The sequence below is a fragment of the Manis javanica genome, chromosome 10 (assembly GCF_040802235.1).
Source record: "Manis javanica isolate MJ-LG chromosome 10, MJ_LKY, whole genome shotgun sequence".
Lineage (NCBI taxonomy): Eukaryota > Metazoa > Chordata > Mammalia > Pholidota > Manidae > Manis > Manis javanica.
The window spans coordinates 112789513-112813041 of NC_133165.1; the positions used below are offsets into that span (position 1 = coordinate 112789513).

Here is a 23529-nt window from a genome sequence, read left to right on the forward strand (position 1 = left end):
TTTCAAGAGTTAAGAATTGAAACTGAGATCCCTAGCTTGTCTCTTTCTGGAACTAGTCCTTCCCCTTGATGAGGTTCCTACTCTCTTTTGTTGCCAACAAATAACTCTAACCTGTATATTATTTCTCTGAATTTGACTGTGATGACCACATGCAATTGTGTTTGGGGCCCCAATTTTCTGTAGGGTGAGTGCAAGGTATAGATAAATGGGTGGGGGTGTCAAGATTGGAGGAAGACAGATATGGAGGCTTTTGGAGTCATTCAAGTAAAATGTTGGGTGGCAATGCCACACTGAGATGAGAAATGAGATTTGAGCAATATAGAGGTTTTGTGAGCTTAAAACACCACAGCTAAGAGAAACCTGAGTTCTTCAGGCCAGCGCCTTTATACAGATATGGATGCTGAAGTCCAGACACCATAGTTGTCTTGCTCACAGTTGCACACTTTAGTTCCCACTGCAAGACTTGGACTCAATCTCAATACTTGTTCCACTGCATCACACCACTCTTATTGCATTTCATGTATTCTAATAGTCTTAGTGGTACATTTAAAATGGTGCATCTTACAACTGACAGGATCTTAAATGTGATGAAATACAGTAGTTCAGGAGGTGTTAACATCCCTTTGTTTGAAGCCCTTTGGTGCTATCTGTGACGTTTAAAGGAACTAAGAATATGTACATTTTAGTCTTCAAAGCAATTCTGGAATAATGTATCCCACAGGATCCTCACAATCACCCTTTGGAGGAGGCAGGGCAGGTGTGATGGATGACACAGGATCTCTCCACCCTGGAGCACCAAGGGCCTCTCCTCTGACTCCTGACCCAGCTCATGCACCCTTCCCCTGATACGAATTCACAAGAAACCGGCTCGGAACCCAGGCTTTCTATGATGGAAAAAAGTTCTGCTCGCCTTAGAAGCGAGGAATCGTTTTGGACCCTTTCTCCACAGGACAGCAGCTTTCAGACAGGAATCTGGGAGGACGCAGGAAAATCCTGCTTTTAATTCCTCACAGGACCAAGTCAAATCCAAAGCCGCGGGCAGCCACGCGCGGCCAAGAGGGTGGGAGCGGGCGGAGGAGGGAGCCACTCATCTCCCACTCACCCCTCCCAGGCGGGGCTCCCGACCTCGACTCCGCCTGGTCTTCTAGCCTCCCGCCCCCACGTGACTAGCGCCTCGCCTACTGCGCGTTCTTGCGCCATAATCTCCGCCTTCCCCTTCAAAGCCCCGCCCCACGGCTTGACGCAGACCCCGCCCTTCCCATCCGAGGGGCGGCAGCAGGGGGCCCGGAGCAAGATGGCGGTGAATCAGAACCACGTCGAGAACCGCCGCGGGGCCGTCATCCCTTTTGGCGAATGGTGCTTGACGGGAAGCCGGGGGCCGGGGTGCTGTCCGAGGAGGGAGGAGGCAGACGGGTAGAGCTGGCGGCTCGCAGGCTCTCAGCCACTCAGGGGCTTTCCCGCCTTTTCCTGGTGCGTCACGCTTGGGGGAGCGGCCTCCCGGCTTCCGGGATACGGAGGTGGCGGAGGCGGGAGCGCCTGGCCTCGTGGGTCGCTTCGGAAGGAAGGTGGGAGCGCGCTGGCGCCGGTGGGTTGTCGTGCCCCGCTCTGGATCGCGTATGGCAGCAGTTGGGAGCGCGCCGCTGTAGGGTGACGGAGGGCCGTGGTCACACCCTACCCCCACCCCTGGGAATGAGGTCAGGGCTTCGGGGAGGCTTCGGAGGCCTGAGTGTGGATCATTCCGGAAAGATCCCAAACTGTCAGGAATCTCTCCTTGACCCCAAAACTTAACAAAACCCGACTTATTCTCCCCATCCGGGGAGATGACTGCTCATCATTGTAGAGCTCTGGGCCCCAAAGCAGGGACGCCTGGGAATGGCGCCCTTGACGTCACACAGTCACTTTGAGCGGTCCCTGTGGTGCCCACTACTCGCAGCTCTCCTCTCGCCTCTGCAGACAAAGCCTGGAGGAGGCTATTTCTGCCTCCCCACCCAATGTGTCAACTCCACTGCCCCTCCCAATTCCTCCTGCCTCAGTTTTGCTCAGAGACATGCTCAGTCTCCCCAGCAGTTCTTGATTATGCCCCCATCTCTGCACCGGTTTGCCACCGTTTTCCTTTGTTTTCGCTGAGCAGTGAGATCTGCACCCGAATATTGTGCTTAGGTGAGACTGAGCACACCTAGGTCGCTTTGCATTTCTTGGGAAGATCCAGTAAGACAGTAGCAAATGTTGATGTCCAAGTCTTTTTCTATGCTTCCTTCCCCAGAATATTTTCTTGACAGATTTACACGGGCTGTAAGGGAAGACATGTATGTCTTCCCTTGCTCCCGCTGCTTTGCTCAGTTTTGTAGGAGGGGATGATCGCTCATCACTCCGACCTTAATGTCCCCAGGCACACTGGCCTAGAGCACTTTGACCTGTGTGCTTCTGGCTTTGTGCCATTTCTAACCTGTTCTTTGGGTGTCTCCTTACCCAGTCTACTGGTTTCTGTGTTTCTCTGTGTAAGTGTCGGAGGCAGGGCATGAAGCATGCTTTTAAACAATTAACAAACACTGATTTTCTGGTCCTTTGAATTATCTTTATGGGGTTCATTTTGTGCTCTCGAAGAATAATACCCAAGGACTGTTCTAAGAGTTTCCTACTTAAAACTGCTCTATCTACAGTGAGGATCAGTAGTATTTCCCTTATCTCACAGGTGGAAAAATGGAAGCAGAGAACTAATTCGCTTAAAAGCATATGGACAGTGCATGTAGAAGAACTTTGATTTGGGTTTGAACTTAGATACTCTGCATTGATTTCTCTACTCCAGCTGTCCTTCGGAAAGGAAAAGGGCTGCTGCTCTGCTGTCCCCTCATCAAAGAAGGCCCTGTCGGTGCTCTGGCTTCCTAGATAGAAACTACTTTAAAGACAGAAGTTGGGATGGAGAAGACTGGTTTGACTTCACCTGCCTATTTGCAATGTACACTTGAGAAATTGATCACAGCTTGGCTGTGTTTTGTGACGATCTTTTTTCCTTATCCCAGCTGAGAAGTCATAAATGTATGGGCTGATTCTACTGGTCAAAAGGGAGGATGTTGAGTTTTTTTTTCTTTTAAACCCACATTCTAAAGCTTGTGCAGATAATACCATATGCGTTTACCGTAGAAAAATTAGAACATTAATTACCCCATATTCAAACATCTAGTGCTTTTTTGTATTTTGGTCTGTATCCTTCTGCACTTTCCCCTGTGGAAACATACAGATTTATCCCCCTCACACTCCTTTGCAACTTGTTTTCCTCACTTACCAATATACTGGGAATCCTTCCCCATACTGACATCTACATCATTATTTTCAGTGACTGCTATTCCAGTATGCATAAATCTTTGCTCAGTCCCCTATGTGGGATATTCTGGTTTTAATTTGTCTTTGCTATAAACGTTGTTGCAGTGAACATTTTTGAAAACTAGTCTTTGCACACGTTCAAAAATACTTCTTTGGGATGTGTTCCTAAAACTGAAATTGTAGGGTCAAAGGACATAGACATTTTAAAAGAGATTAAAGTATATTTTAACATAAAAAATCTTGTTAAAAATATTTAAAATGTGTAAACATATGTAAGGGTTTTTTTTTGGCAAAATTATTCTACAGAATAATATCAATTTACATTCCTCTCAATTCTGAGTGTCTATTTCACCTCACCCTTTCCAAAATCTGGTGTTAATCTTTGATATATCTGCCCATCTGATAAGTGAATAATGGAATCTTCAAAAAAAATTTTACTGCAGTGAATTATTTTTTTTCACGTGATTATTGGCTATTTATGTCTTTGGTAAATTTGGTTGGTTCTCAAATTTTCTCTTTTTTACTAAGCATCATTTTTTATATGATTAAAAAAATTTGCCATCTTAACCATTTTTTTAAAGAAAAATTGTGTATATTTAAGGCAGACAATGTGATGATTTGATGTGCATATACATTATGGAATGATTACTATAGTCAAGCTAATATATCATCTTACATAGTGTCCATTTTTTTGATATGATGAGTATGTCTGAAATCTCTTAGCATATTTTCAGTGTTCAATGCAGCATTATTAACTATAGTCATCATGCCTGAATATTAGATATATAGACTTACATTCATCCTACGTAACTAAAAATAATGTACCCTTTGTGCAAATTTGTACCCTTTGACCAATATCTCCTGCTCCCACCTCTCCCCAGCCTCTGGTAATCACCATTCTACTCTTTGCTTCTATATATTTGACTTTTTTTTGTTTTTATTTTAGATTCCATATATAAGTGAGATCATACAGTATTTGTCCTTTTATGTCTGGGTTATTTCACATGGCATAATGTTCTCATATACACACCACATCTTCTTTATACATTCATCTGTTAATGGGCACTTAGGTTGCTTCCATATTTTGACAGTTGTGAATAACGCTGCACTGAACATAAGTGCTGATGTCTCTTTAATGTTCTATATCCATTTCTTTTGGATATGTATCCATAAAGGGATTACTGAATCATATGATAGTTCTATTTTTATTACATTGATTGATTTTCATATGTTGAACTATCCTTGCATTCCAAAAATAAATCCTACTTGGTCATGGTGCATAATCCTTTCAAAGTGCTGTTATATTCAGTTTGCTAGTATTTGTTGAGGATTTTTGCATCAGAAATTTTCAGGGATATTGTTCTGCAGTTTTCCTTGGACATGTTCTCTCTTCTTCAATTTTTAGGAAGATTTTCAGTGGATTAATGTTAAGTTTTCTTCAGACGTTTGGTGAATTATTCACTGAAGCCATTTGGTCCTTAGCTTTACTGTGTTGGGAAGTTTTGGGTTACTGATTTAATCTTATTTGTTATTGGTCTGTATAAGTTTTCTATTTCTTCATGATTTAGTCTTGGTAGGTTGTGTGTTCCTACACAAGAAATTTATTTCTTTTAAGTTATCTAGTTTGTTGGTATACAACTATTAATAGTATTCTCATAATCCTTTTAATTTCTGTGGCATCAGTTGTAATGTTCTTTCATTTCTGAATTTGGTTGAGTCATCTCTATTTTTAAAATTAATCTACTTAAGGGTTTTTTCAGTTTTTTTGATATTTTCAAGAATCCAACTCTTAAAATCAAAAATCAGTTTTACTGATTTTTTATTGCTTTTCAATTCTCTCTTTTGTTTATGTCTTCTTTAAACCTTATTCCCTTCTAGCTTTGGGTTTAGTTTGTTCTTTGGTTTCTTGAGGTGTAAAGGTACATTGTTGATTTGAGATCTTTCTTCTCTTTTAATGTATGCATATACAGCTATATACTTCCATCTTAATACTGCTTTTGCTGCATCCCATAGTTTTGACATGTTGTGTTTTCATTTTCATATGTCTGAAAGTATTTTCTAATTTCCTTTGTGACTTCTTTGTCTCATTGGTCATATAAGAATGTGTTGTCTAATTTCCACATGTTTGTGGATTTTCCAGTTTTCCTTGTGCTACTGATATTTAGTTTCATTCTATTGTGATCAGAAAAGATGGCTTTAACCTCAAATTTGTTTAGATTGTTTGTGGCCTAACATAGTCTGTCCTGAGAATGTTCCATGTGCACTTGAAACAATGTATATTGTGTTGTTGTTGGGTGGAGTGTTCTGTATATGTCTGTTAGGTCCTGTTGGTCTATAGTTTTGTTCAATTCCTCTGTTTCTTTATTGATCTTCTATCCATTAGTGAAAGTAGGGTATTGAATTCTACTGTTACTGTGTTGCTATTTCTTTAATTCTGCCAAAGCACACTTCCTATATTTAGGAGCTCTGAAGATTGTTACATAAATATTTATGATTGTTCTATCTTGGTAAATTGGCCTTTTATCATTATGTGATGTCTTTGTCTCTTATAACAGTTTTTTTACATTTAAAGTCTGTTTGTCTGATATTATTAGGAGAGCCACTCCTACTCTTTTTGTTTACCATTTGCATGGAGTACTTTTTCCCTCCCTCTGTTTTAGCCTATGTGTGTCCTTAGCTCTAAAATGAGTCTTTTGTAGACAGCATATTTTTTGTTACTGATATGATCTCTTTACTTTTTATAGGTCTATTCAGATTTTCTTGCTTTTTTAGTCAATTTTGATAGTTTGTTTCTAGAAATTTGTCCATTTCATCAAGGTTACTTGGCATGTAATTGTTTATATATTCACTTATAGTCCTTTTTATTTCTGTAAATTCTGTGATAATGTCCCCACTTTCATTCCTAATTTAAGTAATTTGGGTTTTCTCTTTTTTTGTTGGTCAATCTAGCTAAGGTTTGGTCAATTTTGTTGATCTTATCAAAGAATTAACTTTGGTTTCATTGATTCTCTATTGTTTTTCTAATCTTTATTTATCTACACTGTAGTCTTTACTATTTACTTCCTCCTGCTAGCTTTGGATTTAGTTTACTCTTGTGTTTTTAGTTACCAAAGGTGAAATAATCTTAGATTATTGATTTGAAATCTCTTTTCTTTTAATGTATGCTTAAAAAGCTATAAATATCCCTAAGAGTGTGTTGTTAAATTTCCACATATTTGTTAATTTGCCAGGTTTCCTTCTGTTTTTATTTCTAATTTCATTACTTTGTGGTCAGACAATATATTTTGTATGATTACAGTCTTTGTAAATTTAGTGAGACTTGTTAATTTGTGGCCTAATATATGGTCTGTTGTAGAGAATGTTCCATGTGTATTTGAGAAGAATGTGTATTCTACCTTTGTGGGTGGTGAATCCTATGTTAGGCCTTGTTGACTTTTGTTAGGTGCATCCATGTTTATAACTGGTATATCTTTTCAATGATTGCCTCTTTTATAATTTTATAATATTATTCTTTGTCTCTTGTAATAATTTTTGTCTTAAAGTCTATTTTTTCTAATGTTAGTATAGGTACTCTACCTTTTACCTATTGTTTGATGGACTTTTTCCATCCTTTCCTTGCAACCGGTTTGTGTCTTTGGATCTCAGGTGAGTCATTTGTGGACAGTATATAATGGTATCATATTAAAAAAAAATACGTTCTATCAACCTCTGACTTTTAATTGGAGAATTTAATCCATTTACATTTGCTATTTGTTTTGTATATGTTTTATTTTGTTCCTCATTTCCTCCATTAATGTCTTTTTTTGTGTTTAATGGATACTTCCTAGTGTACCATCTTAAGTCCTTCCTTCTTTCTTTTACTGTATGTATTTTAGTTATTTTCTTTGCGGTTGCCCTGAAGATTGACTTAACATTTAATTTATAACAATCTACTTAAAATGAATACCAATTTAGTTAGTTTATTTATTTATTTATTTATTATTATTATTTTGGTATCATTAATCTACAATTACATGAAGAACATTATGTTTACTAGGCTCCCCCCTTCACCAAGTCCCCCCCACATACCCCTTCACAGTCACTGTCCATCAGCGTAGTAAGATGCTGTAAAATCACTAATTGTCTTCTCTGTGTTGCACAGCCCTCCCCGTGCCACCCCCTCACTACATACTAATCGTAATGCCCCCTTTCTTTTTCCCCACCCTTGTCCCTTCCTTCCCATGCATCCTCCCCAGTCCCTTTCCCTTTGGTAACTATTAGTCCATTCTTGGGTTCTGTGATTCTGCTGCTGTTTTGCTCCTTCAGTTTTCCTTTGTTCTTATACTCCACATATGAGTGAAATCATTTGGTATTTGTCTTTCTCCACTTGGCTTATTTCACTGAGCATAATGCCCTCTAGCTCCATCCATGTTGTTGCAAGTGGTAGGATCTGTTTTTTTCTTATGGCTGAGTAATATTCCATTGTGTATATGTACCACATCTTCTTTATCCATTCACCTATTGATGGACATTTAGGTTGCTTCCGTATCTTGGCTATTGTAAATAGTGCTGTGATACACATAGGGGTGCATATGTCTTTTTCAAACTGGACTGCTGCATTCTTAGGGTGAATTCCTAGAAGTGGAATTCCTGGGTCAAATGGTATTTCTATTTTGAGCATTCTGAGGAACCTCCATACTGCTTTCCACAATGGTTGAACTAATTTACATTCCCACCAGCAGTGGAGAAGGGGTCCCCTTTCTTCACAACCTCGCCAACATTTGTTGTTGTTTGTCTTTTCAATGATGGCGATCCTTACTGGTGTGAGGTGATATCTCATTGTGGTTTTAATTTGCATTTCTCTGATAACTAGCGATGTGGAGCATCTTTTCATGTGTCTGTTGGCCATTTGAATTTTTTCTTTGGAGAACTGTCTGTTCAGCTCCTTTGCCCATTTTTTAATTGGACTATTTGCTTTTTGTTTGTTGAGGTGTGTGAACTCTTTATACATTTTGGATGTCAACCCTTTATCGGATCTGTCATTTATGAATATATTCTCCCACACTGTAGGGTACCTTTTTGTTCTATTGATGGTGTCCTTTGGTGTACAGAAGCTTTTCAGCTTGATATAGTCCCACTTGTTCATTTTTGCTTTTGTTTCCCTTGCCCAGGGAGATATGTTCTTGAAGAAGTCACTCATGTTTATGTCCCAGAGACTTTTGCCTGTGTTTTTTTCTAAGAGTTTTATGGTTTCATGACTTACATTCAGGTCTTTGATCCATTTCGAATTTACTTTTGTGTATGGGGTTGGACAGTGATCCAGTTTCATTCTCACACATGTAGCTGTCCAGTTTTGCCAGCACCATCTGTTGAAGAGACTGTCATTTCCCCATTGTATGTCCATGGCTCCTTTATCGTATATTAATTGGTCATATATGTTTGGGTTAGTGTCTGGAGTCTCTGTTCTGTTCCACTGGGCTGTGTCTCTGTTCTTGTGCCAGTACCAAATTGTTTTGATTACTGTGGCTTTGTAGTAGAGCTTGAAGTTGGGGAGCGAGATCCCCTCCCACTTTATTCTTCCTTCTCAGGATTGCCTTGGCTATTTGGAGTCATTGGTGGTTCTATATGAATTTTTGAAGTATTTGTTCCAGTTCATTGAAGAATGCTGTTGGTAATTTGATAGGGATTGCATTGAATCTGTATATTGCTTTGGGCAGGATGGCCATTTTGACAATATTAATTCTTCCTAGCCAAGAGCATGGGATGAGTTTCCATTTGTTAGTGGCCTCTTTAATTTCTCTTAAGAGTGTCTTGTAGTTTTCAGGGTATAGGTCTTTCACTTCCTTGGTTAGGTTTATTCCTAGGTATCTTATTCTTTTTGATGCTATTGTGAATGAAATTGTTTTCCTGATTTCTCTTTCTATTAGTTCATTGTTAGTGTGTAGGAAAGCCACAGATTTCTGTGTGTTAATTTTGTATCCTGCAACTTTGCTGTATTCTGATATCAGGTCTAGTAGTTTTGGAGTAGCGTCTTTAGTGTTTTTTATGTACAATATCATGTAATCTGCAAATTGTGACTGTTTGACTTCTTTACCAATCTGGATTCCTTGTATTTCTTTGCTTTGTCTAATTGCCATGGCTAGGACCTCCAGTACTATGTTGAATAACAGTGGGGAGAGTGGGCATCCGTGTCTTGTTCCCGATCTCAGAGGAAAAGCTTTCAGCCTCTTGCTGTTCAGTATGATGTTAGCTGTGGGTTTATCATATATGGCCTTTATTATGTTGAGGTACTTGCCCTCTGTGCCCATTTTGTTGAGAGTTTTTATCATGAATGGATGTTGAATTTTGTCGAATGCTTTTTCAGCATCTATGGAGATGATCATGTGATTTTTGTCCTTTTTGTTGATGTGGTGGATGATGTTGATGGATTTTCAAATGTTTTAACATCCTTGCATTCCTGGGATGAATCCCACTTGGTCATGGTGTATGATCCTTTTGATGTATTTTTGAATGAGGTTTGCTAATGTTTTGTTGAGTATTTTTGCATCTATGTTCTTCAGGGATATTGCTCTGTAGTTTTCTTTTTTGGTGGGGTCCTTTCCTGGTTTTGGTATTAAGGTGATGTTGGCTTCATAGAATGAGTTTGGGAGTATTCCCTCCTCTTCTATTTTTTGGAAAACTGTAAGGAGAATGGGTGCTATGTCTTCTCTGTATGTTTGATAAAATTTCGAGGTAAATCCATCTGGCCTGGGGGTTTTGTTCTTGTGTAGTTTTTTGATTACTGCTTCAATTTTGTTGCTGGTAATTGGTCTGTTTAGATACTCTGTTTCTTTCTGGGTCAGTCTTGGAAGGTTGTATTTTTCTAGGAAGTTGTCCATTTCTCCAGGTTTTCCAGCTTGTTAGCATATAGGTTTTCATAGTATTCTCTAATAATTCTTTGTATTTCTGTGGGGTCCGTCATGATTTTTCCTTTCTCGTTTCTGATTCTGTTGATGTATGTTGACTCTCTTTTTTTCTTAATAATTCTGGCTAGAAGCTTCTCTATTTTGTTTATTTTCTTGAAGAACCAGCTCTTGGTTTCATTGATTTTTTTCTATTGTTCTATTTTTCTCAATTTTATTTATTTCTTCTCTGGTCTTTATTATGTCCCTCCATCTGCTGACCTTAGGCCTCATTTGTTCTTCTTTTTCCAATTTCAATAATTGTGACATTAGACTATTCATTTGGGATTGTTATTCCTTCTTTAAATATGCCTGGATTTCTATATACTTTCTTCTTAAGACTGCTTTTGCTGCGTCCCACAGAAGTTGGGGCTTTGTGTTGTTGTCATTTGTTTCCATATATTGCTGGATCTCCATTTTAATTTGGTCATTGATCCATTGATTATTTAGTAGCATGTAGTTAAGTCTCCATGTGTTTGTGAACCTTTTTACATTCTTTGTACAATTTATTTCTAGTTTTATACCTTTGTGGTCTGAAAAGTTGGTTGGTAGGATTTCAATCTTTTTGAATTTACTGATGCTCTTTTTGTGGCCTAGTATGTGGTCTATTCTGGAGAATGTTCCATGTGCACTTGAGAAGAATGTGTATCCTGTTGCTTTTGGATGTAGAGTTCTATAGATGTCTATTAGGTCCATCTGTTCTAGTATGTCGTTCAGTGCCTCCGTGTCCTTACTTATTTTCTGTCTGGTGGATCTGTCCTTTGGAGTGAGTGGTGTGTTGAAGTCTCCCGAAATGAATGCATTGCATTCTGTTTCCTCCTTTAGTTCTGTTAGTATTTGTTTCACATATATTGGTGCTCCTGTATTGGGTGCATGTATGTTTATAATGGTTATATCCTCTTGTTGGACTGAGCCCTTTATCATTATGTAATGTCCTTTATCTCTTGTTACTTTCTTTGTTATGAAATCTATTTTGTCTGATACTAGTATTGCAACACCTGGTTTTTATCCCTGTTGTTTGCATGAAACATCTTTTTCCATCCCTTGACTTTTAATCTATGCATGTCTTTGGGTTTGAGGTGAGTCTCTTGTAAGCAGCATAGAGATGTGTCTTGCTTTTTTATCCATTCTATTACTCTGTGTCTTTTGATTGGTACATTCAGTCCATTTACATTTAGGGTAATTATTGAAAGATATGTACTTATTGCCATTGCAGGCTTTAGATTCGTGGTTACCAAAGGTTCAAGGTTAGCTTGTTTACTACTTTACTGTCTAACTTAACTCGCTTATTGAGCTATTATAAACACAATTTGATGATTATTTCTCTCCCTTCTTATTCCTCCTCCTCCATTCTTCATATGTTGGGTGTTTTGTTCTGTGTTCTTTTTAGGAGTGCTCCCATTTGGAGCAGTCCCTCTAAAATACCCTGTAGACGTGGTTTGTGGGAGGCAAATTCCCTCAACTTTTGCTTGTCTGGGAATTGTTTAATCCCTCCTTCATATTTAAATGATAATCATGCTGGATACAGTTTCCTTGGTTCAAGGCCCTTCTGTTTCATTGCATTAAATATATCATGCCATTCTCTTTTGGCCTGTAAGGTTTCTGTTGAGAAGTCTGATGATAGCCTGATGGGTTTTCCTTTGTAGGTGACCTTTTTTTTCTCTCTGGCTGCCTTTAATACTCTGTCCTTGTCCTTGACCTGTTGCCTGTTGGGTTGTCCTGTTGCCATGGTGTTGTCCTGTTGGGTCCCTTCTGTTGGGAGTTCTGTGTGCTTCCGTAGTCTGAGCAACTATTTCTTCCCCCAGTTTAGGGAAGTTCTCAGCAATTATTTCTTCAAAGACACTTTCCATCCCTTTTTCTGTCTCTTCTTCTTCTGGTACCCCTATAGTGTGGATATTGTTCCTTTTAGATTGGTCACACAGTTCTCTTAATATTGTTTCATTCTGGAGATCCTTTTATCTCTCTGTACGTCAGCTTCTATGCATTCCTGTTCTCTGGTTTCTATTCCATCAGTGGCCTCTTGCATCTTATCCATTCTGCTTATAAATCCTTCCAGCGATTGTTTCACTTCTGTAATCTCCCTCCGGACGTCATCCCTTAGCTCTTGTATATTTCTCTGCAGCTCCATCAGCATGTTTATGATTTTTATTTTGAATTCTTTTTCAGGAAGACTGGTTAGATCTATCTCCTTCTCAGAGGTTGTGATTTTGGTCTGTATCAAATTCTTCTGCCTTTTCATGGCAATAGAGATAGTTTGTGGAGCTGGCGCAAGTGATGGCTGGGAGAACATCTCTTCTTGTTGGTTTGTGGCCTTCCTCTCCTGGGAGAACAATGACCTGTAGTGGTTTGTGCTGGGCAGCTGTGCGCAGACGGGGCTTCTGATTCTTGCCCTGCTGCGATATGGAGAAGGGGAAATGGCCGGGAGGCTGTTTATCTCCATGAGGGCCTCTGAGCTGCCCTGCTGCCCAGGGGGTTAGGGTTCCCAGAGTTCCCCAGGATTCCCAGCTGCTGGGCTAAGTGTCCTGGGATGCTTCCGTCCAGCTGTGGGGTCCCTGTACCTTTAAGATTTTCAAAAAGCACTTGCTTTTCTTTGTCCCAGGGGCGCCAGCTGCAGGGACCTGCTCTCAGGTGTTACTGTTGCCAGCACCCCACGGTCGAACTGTGTCTGTGCTCTGGTGCGGATGGCTAGGGCTGGCTATTTAGCAGTCTTGGGCTCCTTCTTCCTCCCCGGTCCAACTCCTCTCCTCCTGCTGGGAGCTGAGGTGAGGGGCACTCTGGTCCCAACAGGCTGCGGCTTGTATCTTACCCCCTTCGCGAGGTGCTGGGTTCTCGCAGTTGTGGATGTAGTCTGACTGTTGTCCTGTGTCTTCTGGTCTCTCTTTTAGGAAGAGTTGTATTTGTTGTATTTTCAAAAATATATGTGGTTTTGGGAGGAGATTTCTGCTGCTCTACTCATGTCGCCATCTTGGCTCCACCCCCCAATACCAATTTAGTTTTAAGTAAAATTTAGTTTCAGCTGTGTAGTTTGTTCCTATATAGCTCTGTCCCCCGATATGGTTATTGTCACAAATTACACCTTAATACACTGTGTACCCATCACTGTAGATTTATAATTATTTTTTATGCAATTGTCTTTTAAATTATATAGGAAGAAATAAAGACTTCTAAACTAGAAATACATAATACTGACTTTTATATATACCCATATAGTTATCTTTACCAATATTCTTTATTTCTTTGTATGGGTTTGATTTACTGTCTAGTGTCATTTTATACCAGGCAGAAGGACTTCTTTAGAACTTTTTATAGTTCAGCTCTACTATTGAACTTTCTGCTTTTGTTTATTTGGTAATGTTTCAATTTCCCCTTAATTTTTCAAGGATAGCTTTGCCAGTTACAGACTTCTTGGTTGACAGACTTATTTTCCTTGTAGCACTTTGAAATGTCATCCAACTACCTCTCACTTTCATAGTTTCTGAAAAGAAGTCAGCCATTTGTTTTACTAAGATTCCTTGTGCCTGATGATTCACTTTTCTTGCTGCTTTCAAGATTCTCTTTATTTGGCTTTCAACAGTTCAATTATAATGGTTCCTAGTATGGACCTTTTAGAGTTTATCCTACTCAGAGTTTTTTGAGCTTATATGTATAGATTAATGTCTTTCTTTAAATTTGGGAGGTTTTTAGTTATTGCTTCTTCTAATATTCCACATGCTCCTTTTTTTCCCCTTTCCTATCCTTCTGTCACTCCCATTATGCATATATTGATATACTTGATCATGCCCCATAGGTCTGTTAGACTGTTCATTATTCTTCATTATTTTTTCTTTTTGTTTCTCAGGTAGCAACTGTTAATCTCAATTGATCTATCTTCCCATTCAGTCATTCTTTCTTCTGCCTTTTGAAATCTATCATTGAGCCCCACTGCCGAATTTCTCATTTCAGTTATTGTAGTCAACTCTAGAATTTCTTTGGTTCCTTTTATAGTATCTATCTCTATTGATACTTTCTACGTTGTGAGACATTGTTTTCATTCTTTCCTTTAGTTATTTAGACATGATTTCCTTTAATTCTTTGAGCATACTTAAAATAGTTCATTTAAACTCTTTGTTTAGTTAATCCAATGTCTGGGCTTCTTTAGGAGCCGTTTCTATTAATTTCTTTTTCTCCTGTTCTTGGGAAAAGTGTGTGTCATACCTTCAGGTTTCTTTGTATGCCTCGTGATCTTTTTATTAAAGAATCATCGATATACAATCTTATGATGGTTTCACATACACAAAACAATAGTTTAACATTCACCCATATTATCAAGACCTCACCCCCTCCACTGTGATCACTCTCAATGTAATAAGATAATTGTATTCTCAATAATTGTATTCTCTGTGCTGTACTACCATCCCAGTGACCTACCTATGTTGTAAATGTGAATTACAGTGCCCCATAATCTCCTTCTCCCTGTCCACCCACCCTCCCCAGTTCTTCTCCTTTGGTAATCACTAGTCCCTTCTCAGTGTCTGTGAGTCTACTGATTTTTTTTTTGTTCCTTCTGTTTCTCTTTGTTGTTATACTCCACAAATGAGTGACATTTGATACTCATTCTCCACATGGCTTATTTCACTGAGCATAATTCCGTCTAGCTCCATGCATGTTGTTGTAAATGGTGGGATTTGTTTTCTTCTTATGGCTGAATAATACTCCATTTGAATATGTACCACTTCTTTACCCATTCATCTATTGATGGACACTTAGGTTGCTCCCATGTCTATTATAAATAGTGCAGCAAGAAACATAGGGGTGCATATGCCTTTCCGAATCAGGGATCTTGTTTTCTTCGGGTAAATTTCTAGGAGTGGAATTCCTGGGTCAAGTGATATTTCTATTTTTAGTTTTATGAGGAACCTCCATATTTCTTTCCACAGTGGTTGAACTAGTTTACATACCCACCAGCAGTGTAGGAGGGTTCCCCTTTCTCTGCATCCTCGCCAGCATTTGTTGTTCCTTGTCTTTTGGAAAGTGGCCAAGCTAACTGGTGTGAGGTGATAGCTCACTGTGGTTTTAATTTGCATCTCCCTGATGATTAGTGATGTGGAGTGCCTCATGATTTTTTGTTGAAAACTGGGTCTTTTTAATATTATAACATGGCAACCCCAGAAACCAGATCTTCCCACTTCCTCATGATACGCTGTTGCTGCTTAGTGTGGTTAGCGTTTGTTTAGAGACTTTCCTGAACTGTAAATTTTATTAAGTTTATATTCTTTATCGTGTTCAGCCACCAAAGCCTTTATGTGAACTTGATGGTCAGTTAGTGGTTTGACAACTTAATTATGTGTCTGACCACCACCCCCAAAAAATCTCCCAGCCTTTGCAGATGAAGTCTGTGTGTGTGTTGGAGCGTGTCTTTATCATCCAGCCAGGCAGTTTGTAACTCTTTCTTGGCTTTCAGTTCTTGCTTGAGCAAAGCCTCATAGTTAGTCAAAAGTAAAAATTCAGGGCCTTTTCAGGTTCCTTCTGAACCCAGTGTGGGGCATGTATGAATGTGGCTTTCTAGATTCCCATTAATATATTAGAGCTTTGAGCTTTTCAAAACCTTTATTACCCAAAGTATCTCATTCCTCAGCCTTTCCTCCCTAACTTTTCGGGGTTTATTGTTTGCACCAGATGTCACCCTTTGCCCCAGACAGCAGCAGCTGATATATTTGCCTTGAAATGTTTTTTGACAAACATGCCCTAGGAAGTCACCTCAGTCCTAAGAGAGTTTTTTGTGAGAGTTAGGCACACACGCTTTGAGCTAGTCCTTCGGGAAGCCACCAGAAAGATTAAAAGAGTATCACAGTTCGTTAAGAATAAGGTCTGTTCTGCTCTCTCTGGTACTTGGTAGCTGTACTAGGAATGTGGGTTGTTGTTCTCAAGGCTGTTGCCAAGCTGGGAAGTGGAGGATGATACCATGGTAAATTAAAGGTGTCACAAAGCTCTCATACTGAAATTCACCTTTTTTCTTTCACTGTTATTGTTGATTAAACATTCCCCTAGTTTGCTATAAATTTTTGATTAGATTCTAGAGTTCTGGAGTAACTTAGAGTTCCCTATTTCACTATTTTTGCTGACATCCTATATTTTCATAGTCTTTTTAAAAGCCCTTTATATCCACACACCACCACCCTAGTTCCAGTTGTTACCTCACATCAGAACTATTTTAGGAACTCTCAAACTGGTCCTTCTGATGTACCACCACCTCCTTGCTCATGTGGCTACCCCGCCAAGACAGCTTCCATGCACAGTTCCTCCTTGCCTATCAAACGATGTCTTCAACCTCTATTCCCAGCATGGCTTCCCATCTTTATTTCAGTGTTCCCCCAACCACATTTCCATGCTGTTTTGATGAATCCACGCAAGTAGACTGATCCCAGTATGCAGTTTGCTTTCCACTGCATACTCCCATTAATGCTGTTTGGTCCCCATCTGGATTGTCCCCTGCCTTCATCCTTGCCTACTGAAATACTATTCATCTCTTAAGAATCAGCTCAAATTTCAACCTTTCTGTAAAGTCATTTCTAATTACTTAAACCAAAATGAATCTCTCCTTCCACTAAATTGCCATGACTTTTGTGCCATTTATGTGATGTATGTCATATATTGCTTGCATTATTATTTGTATTTATGTCTGCATTCAATCATTCTTCCAATAAATATTTAGTAGCGCCTTCTGTTTGCTAGGGCTACAGTGACAAAAGAGGCAGGCATTGTCCCTAATGATCATTATGGTAGACATTGAACAAATAAACACACATATATTATAATTATTACTATGAAAGAAGAAAAACAGTAGGATCCTATGAGTGAATAATAAAAGTTTTTCATGTTAAGAGTGAGCAGAAACATAACAGGCAGGGGGAACATGTCAGAAAGGATTCTGGAGCACTGTTTCCTCCTTTATCAGTGTCAGAGAGACATTTCCATTAGCACAGTGCTTTATACTTACTGCACAAGACACAGAAGAATCAATAAATAAACATGAATAGAAGTGGGTTTGCACCCACACCAGTAAGGATGGCCAGCATTGAAAAGACTAAGAACAGCAAATGCTGGCGAGGATGTGGAGAAAGGGGAACCCTCCTACACTGCTGGTGGGAATGTAAGCTAGTTCAACCATTGTGGAAAGCAGTATGGAGGTTCCTCAAAAAACTCAAAATAAAAATACCCCGGAATTCCACTCCTTGGAATATACCCAAAGAATACAACTTCTCAGATTCAAAAAGACATATGCACCCCTATGTTTATCGCAGCACTTTTTACAATAGCTAAGATATGGAAGCAACCTAAGTGTCCATCTGCAGATGAATGGATAAAGAAGATGTGGTACATATACACAATGGAATACTATTCAGCCATAAGAAAGAAACAAATCCTACCATTTGCAACAACATGGATGGAGCTGGAGGACATCATGCTCAGTGAAGTAAGCCAGGCGGAGAAAGACAAATGCCAAATGATTTCCCTTGTTTGTGGAATATAACAATGAAGCAAAACTGGAGGAACAAAATGGCAGCAGACTCAGAGACTCCAAGAATGAGCTAGTGGTTACCAAGGGGGAGGGGCTTGGAAGGGGGGGAGGGAGGGAGAAGGGGATTGAAGGGTATCATGTTTAGTACACATGGTGTGGGGGATCATGGGGAGAACAGTGTAGCACAGAGAAGGCACATAGTGGATCTCTGGCATCTTGCTGCACTGGTAGACAGTGATGCACTGGGGTCTGGGTGGGGACTTGATAATATGGGTAAAGGTAGTAACCACATTGTTTTTTCATGTGAAACCTTTGTAAGAGTGTATATCAATCATACCTTAATAAAAAAAAAGAAGTGGGTTTACAAAGAAAAATACAGCCTAATGGTGAAGAGGGAAAAGAGTGTGTGTCAGAGATTAAGGTCATTTACGTTCCTTTCTAGTTCAGTAAAATAGTAGTAGTACTAGTAGTAGCAGCAACTAACATTAAGTGTTTTACTCTGGTCTAGGAACTGTGCTAAGAGCTTTATGTGAATCATTTTATGTAACTTCTAAATTATGCGCTGTCTGCTCTTCTCTGCAGTGTCTTGAAGCAGTGTGAGGATGTGGACCTCTCCTTCCTGCAGCACCCAGAGGGATCCGATCTCTTTAGTGATACAAAGAGGGGGACACTATTTCTTACTCCATACCGGGTAATTTATACTTATACTTTGATCTGATTAACTCTACATTCATTTTACCTAAAATGGAAAGAGGTTAAACATTTGCACTTTGGTATTTCCCATGTTGCAGAGTGTTGGAAGAAAATAGGTGATGTTTCTCAATTGCCAGCATGCCAAAGCATCTTGACCCTAGAATTACTCTTACATGTCATAACCCAGGGATACATTGCACTCCTTTTCCAAAGTTTCTTTCCTCTCTTAGGTGATCTTCGTGACTTCACATTCAGTCAATGATCCCATGTTTTCTTTTATGATGCCATTTGATCTGATGAGTAACTGTGTCATTGAACAACCAGTCTTTGCTCCCAACTACATTAAAGGAACCATTCAGGCAACTCCAGATGGTAAGAGCTCCCCCTCAGAAGTATATTTTTTTCTCAAAAGCTTCCAGAAGGTTTCAGATTCAGACTTGGCTTATGCTGGGATTCAAAGAAAACTGCTGTGCTTCTGTGGGTTGTGCGTCTCTCAGTGTTGGTGGCAGTCGTCCTGTAGCCAGCTGCGCGAGCCTCGCAGTATGTGCCATTTCTTCCCCTAGGTGGCTGGGAAGGACAGGCTATTTTTAAATTATCCTTCAGAAAAGGAGGTGCCATCGAATTTGCTGAATTGATGATGAAAGCTTCCTCTGCTGGTGAGTGATGCTGATAAAGATACTAACCACTTGGGGTTCGGGGACTATGGGATTGAAGGAGGACTGTTAGCCATGTGAGACTTGTAGCCTCTGTGTTCAGGCAGTCACTAGTTGCACATGTGTTCAGCAGACAGCCTGCATGCTAGAAACACAAATGTTATTCAGTCCCTCCCAGTCCTGAAGGAGTTTGCAATCTAGTGGGAGCTTAAAATCAGACACCTGAATAGCCAGTTATACCCACTAGTCTTTTGTCCTTAATGTGCTGGTCTCACCTGCCACTGGTTAGTCTTTCTCAGCTCAGGGAGCCCTAGTGCCTCAGCCCTTCTTCCTCTGGCATGCCTTTTTGTCTTCTCTCCTCTCTGGCTTGGCTTTGCTTCTCTTAGCTTTGGCCCTGAGAAGGAAGGAGGGAGGGAAGAGGTGCTATCAAGCCCTACAGCAGTGATCTGATGGATGTACCAGAGGACTCTTTCCAACTTTGAATACAAATAATTCTTTTACAATGTATTTTTATGCCGTCTAGCCTTACTTCATGGTCCTCTCTCTCACCTTTTGTACCCCAGTCCAGCTGGACTTTGTGCCTTGTTTTCTCATCTCTGGGCCTGCACACTATTTGCTCTGTCTGGAATGCCTTCCCCTTTCTCCCTTGCCTTTCATCCCCCACTCTAATCCAGTTGAAAAAACATGATCTAGTAGAGACAGACATATGCAAATATTTCATCCTGTCTTATGGCGTGTGCTGTAGAGGCATGGACAGACTGTTCGACACACAGGAGGATGGAGTGAATATTCTAGCTTAGAAGACTAACTAGATCAGGATGCTATAAACCATGGGCAGGTATAAGAGACAGTCTGTTGGAGAGGAAATTACTTTAGTTTTAGACTTAATAATCTTAGCTAACATTTATTGCACTTACTATATACTGGGCAGTGTTCTAGACCCTTTACATGTGTCATTGTATTTAATCTTCACAAAAAATTATGATGTAGTTGTTATCCTCAATTTATAGCTGGGAAACTGAGTGATGGTTAAATACTTTCCCAAGGTTGTATAGTTAGCAAGTGATGGAACTGGAATTTGAACCCTAAATCTACTCTGTCTTTTCAAACTTTTTATTTTGAGAAGAAATCAGATTTATAGAAAAGTTGCAAGAATATTACAATGAATTGCCATGAACCCTTCATCTAGAGCCACTCCTTGTCAGTGTTTTCCCTCATTTTGCTTTATCTTACTCTCTTTTTTTTTTTTGCTTTTTTTAATTGAACTGTTTGGGAGTCAGTCACAAAGATCATTCCTAAATATTTAAGTATCTGTCTTGTAGGAACACAGGTATTTTCTTACCTAATCTCAGTGTACTTAGCAAATACAGGTAATTTAACATTGAAATAATACTGTTATTCAATGTATCATTTATATTCAATTCAAATGATTGACCCATTACTGTTCCTTATTTTAATATCATTTTTTTTCCAACCCAGATCTAATCCCAGATCTCATATTCAATTCAGTTATTCTATTTCTTAATTTAGTTATCCTGCTTCTCCTTTAATCTGGACTCGACCATTCGTTGTTTTTCATGACATTGACATCTGAAAAAGAATATAGGTTTACTGTTTTGTATAATATCCCTTAATTTGGGTTTGTCTGTTTCCACATGATTATATTCAGGTCACACATTTTGGCAGGGATACTGCATGAGTAATGTTGTGGCCTTTTAAGCCTATGCTGTTCACCCCTGCACCATGCTACGTATGAGGTACATGGGAATGCTAGAGGCCAGTGGACATGTAGCTCAGAACTCCAAAGATGAACTGTTATCTAGAGACTGATTTGGAAATCCTCAACTCACACGTCAGCTCTGGAGCCATGTAAGTGATAGGCTCACTTCGTGAATTAAGTATGGTATTCCAGGGGTCCTCAACATTTAAGGGATAAATTTGGATGGGTGACCTGCAACGCAGATTCAAAAGGGGCCGGCTGAGAGGAGAAAAAAGTGATTTTATCATCCCAGAATTCTATAGAGGAGAAAGGTTCAAGCATTACAGGGTAGTCATATGTCAGGTATTACAGAGATGTTTGGTGAAATGAAACTGAAAAATGGTATTGCATGTGGAAATGTGAGTTTGTTAGTGGTTCTTAGCAAGAGAGATTTCAGTGAAATGCTGGAGAAGAAAGATGGTGAAAAATCCATATTACAGAAAATTGAGGAGTAAATGTTTTTACTGTTATCTTTAACGATACAGTAAAAAGATACAAAGGTCAAGGAGTTCACAAGCTGTACCCAACCAAATAGCTTTACATGGTCTAGAGGGCAGACAGAATCTGGAAGTCTGACATTGGCAGACAGAGGGAGTATTACAATGGGAATGGGGGACACTTGGAAGTCTAGTTCCTCTTCGCTGTAGACGTCTGGGGAACTCAGGACAGTTGCATACTGGGTCTTGAATTCACTGTTATTTTAAATTCACTGTTACTTGAATTCATAATACTGAACGTGGCTTCTTTTTAGGGTTATGGGCTAGGAGTCAGGTAAGTTTAGGGGATCCCCTTTGTTCTTTCATTAAGATCTGCTTCTTGGCCTGCAAAGCTAGATTCAGAGTCCCAGAAGTTACACAGCCACTTGCAAAGGTTGTATGCAACTTATATGAACTTGGCCCTGGAACTGCTCTGGGTCTGATTATACCATGGTTTAGGTGAGGGAACCCACCCTGGTCCCCACAGCAAGAGTCAGGGCTTGTGAGATGGACTTCCTTGAGGCCTTTGGAATTGACTACCCAGCATGCTTCCTGATCTGATTCTTTGACCAGGAAAGATGCCCTTACCCTCTGCAGAGCTGATTTGTCAGGGCTCTTTTGATTCATGTTTTTAACAAATGGAGTACCTCTTTTGTGCCAAACACTAGGTGAGGCATTTGAGAGTGCAACAGTGAACAGGTATCTACCCTGTTAAACTTCTCTAGTGAGAATCATGTAAAAAGTAAGCAAATACATAAGTGAAAAAGACTTCTCCTGGGAAGGGATACAAATAGGTTGTTGGAAAGGTGGGTAATAGGGACAAGGGGGACAACTTTAGATTTTTAGTTAATTAGTGAAGATAATGCTAGTTATTGAAACAGACAAACCCAAAATTATCAATGGCTTAAGAAGATAGATATTATTGCTTACATAAAGGCGAATCAGCAGGGCAAACCGGGGCCATGTCCCACATAACACTTCAGTAATGCAGGATAATAAGAGTCTCTGCCATTATAACATAAGGCTTCCATGACCTCTTTGGATAGCTAGCAGAGAGGGGAAGAGAGTAAAGATCTCCCCTGGGAAGTTTTCTTGGGGAAGGCCTGGAAGCAGTATATTTATTTATGAACATATGCCACAGGCCAAAAGTTAGTGTGGTAGGCTGATAAAGCTTCCAAAGATATACTCATGTCCTAATCCTCAGAACCTGTGAATAGTACTTTATTTGTACAAAGAGTCTTTGCAGATGTAATTAATTTAGGGATCTTGAGATGAGGAGATTGTCCTAGATTATCCAGGTAGGCCCCAGATGTTACCACAGTGCTCCTATAAGAGAGATGCAGAGGGAGACAGACAAACAGAAGTGCTTTCTTCTCTGCCACACTTACATTATATTAGTTTCTAACAGAGGTATCTTGCCAACTTGGTAGAATCCGCACTTGGAAATTTTTTCTGAATACCTGTTTTGGTAGGTGCTATGCGAGACCCTGAATAAGCAAAGGCAAATAGGACAGGCTCTGCCCTCAAGAAACATACAGTTCAGGACAAGAGCAATGTATGTTTTTTATTGTGTATCCTGGAGGCAATGTTGGACACACATGTAAGGTGATGGTTAATACTCTGCTAATTACTTTGTTGATAGCTGCTGTGCATCTGACTTAGAAGAATTAGAGTCCCAATTTTCCCAAACTTGTCTTTCAGGTGCCAGAGGTATTCCATTTGTAAGTGTAAATTACTGGTTCAGTGCTCGAGGACCATATGTAGTTACTGGACAGGGGAACATGATGTGCACCCAACAAATGCCTTGTCCAGGTAAGGTATGGAGGGGAGGTTCTTCCTGGGTGGTATAAAAGTATGGCAGGTGTTCAAAGATCTGCTCACTATTAGCTTACCTCCAACTCTGCTGTGGGAGAAGCAGCAGAGTTGGTTAAGTTGGCTGGAAAATGGTTAAGTCCATGACCTGATTTCCAGACTGAAACTCAGTGGCAGATGAGCAGGTGATGGGTTTCAGTTTCAGGCTTACTTTGAACCATGAAGTATAAATATGGAGCATAGCTGGGCAATTCCCATTAGTGGGAACAGTCACATCCTGCTTACAGCCTGAGCAGAAAACATATGCTTATGCTCACTTCCTCCTTTCCATTTCAAGCAAGCATTGCCATCAGGCTTGTGCCATGCCCTTCAAAGTCACCTAGGACGCCAGCCCTGG

General features: G+C 39.8%; 1 protein-coding gene across 5 annotated transcripts in view; it reads left to right on the forward strand.

The window, feature by feature from the left end:
* Window positions 1-216: 216 nt before the first annotated feature.
* The window catches only part of WBP2NL (WBP2 N-terminal like), a 28223-nt gene continuing 4910 nt past the window's right edge, over window positions 217-23529 (forward strand). Inside the window, exons 1-5 of one of the 5 annotated variants that reach the window (XM_073213949.1) lie at window positions 217-1565; window positions 18322-18430; window positions 18663-18804; window positions 18996-19088; window positions 22793-22877. In XM_073213949.1, coding sequence (XP_073070050.1) covers window positions 1354-1565; window positions 18322-18430; window positions 18663-18804; window positions 18996-19088; window positions 22793-22815 — 579 coding nt within the window. In that variant the 5' untranslated portion in view covers window positions 217-1353 and the 3' untranslated portion in view covers window positions 22816-22877. Of the gene's footprint in view, window positions 1566-18321; window positions 18431-18662; window positions 18805-18995; window positions 19089-22792; window positions 22878-23021; window positions 23133-23529 lie in introns of those variants that run through there. The other 4 variants (XM_073213945.1, XM_073213947.1, XM_073213946.1 and 1 more) reach the window with 4 other exon arrangements.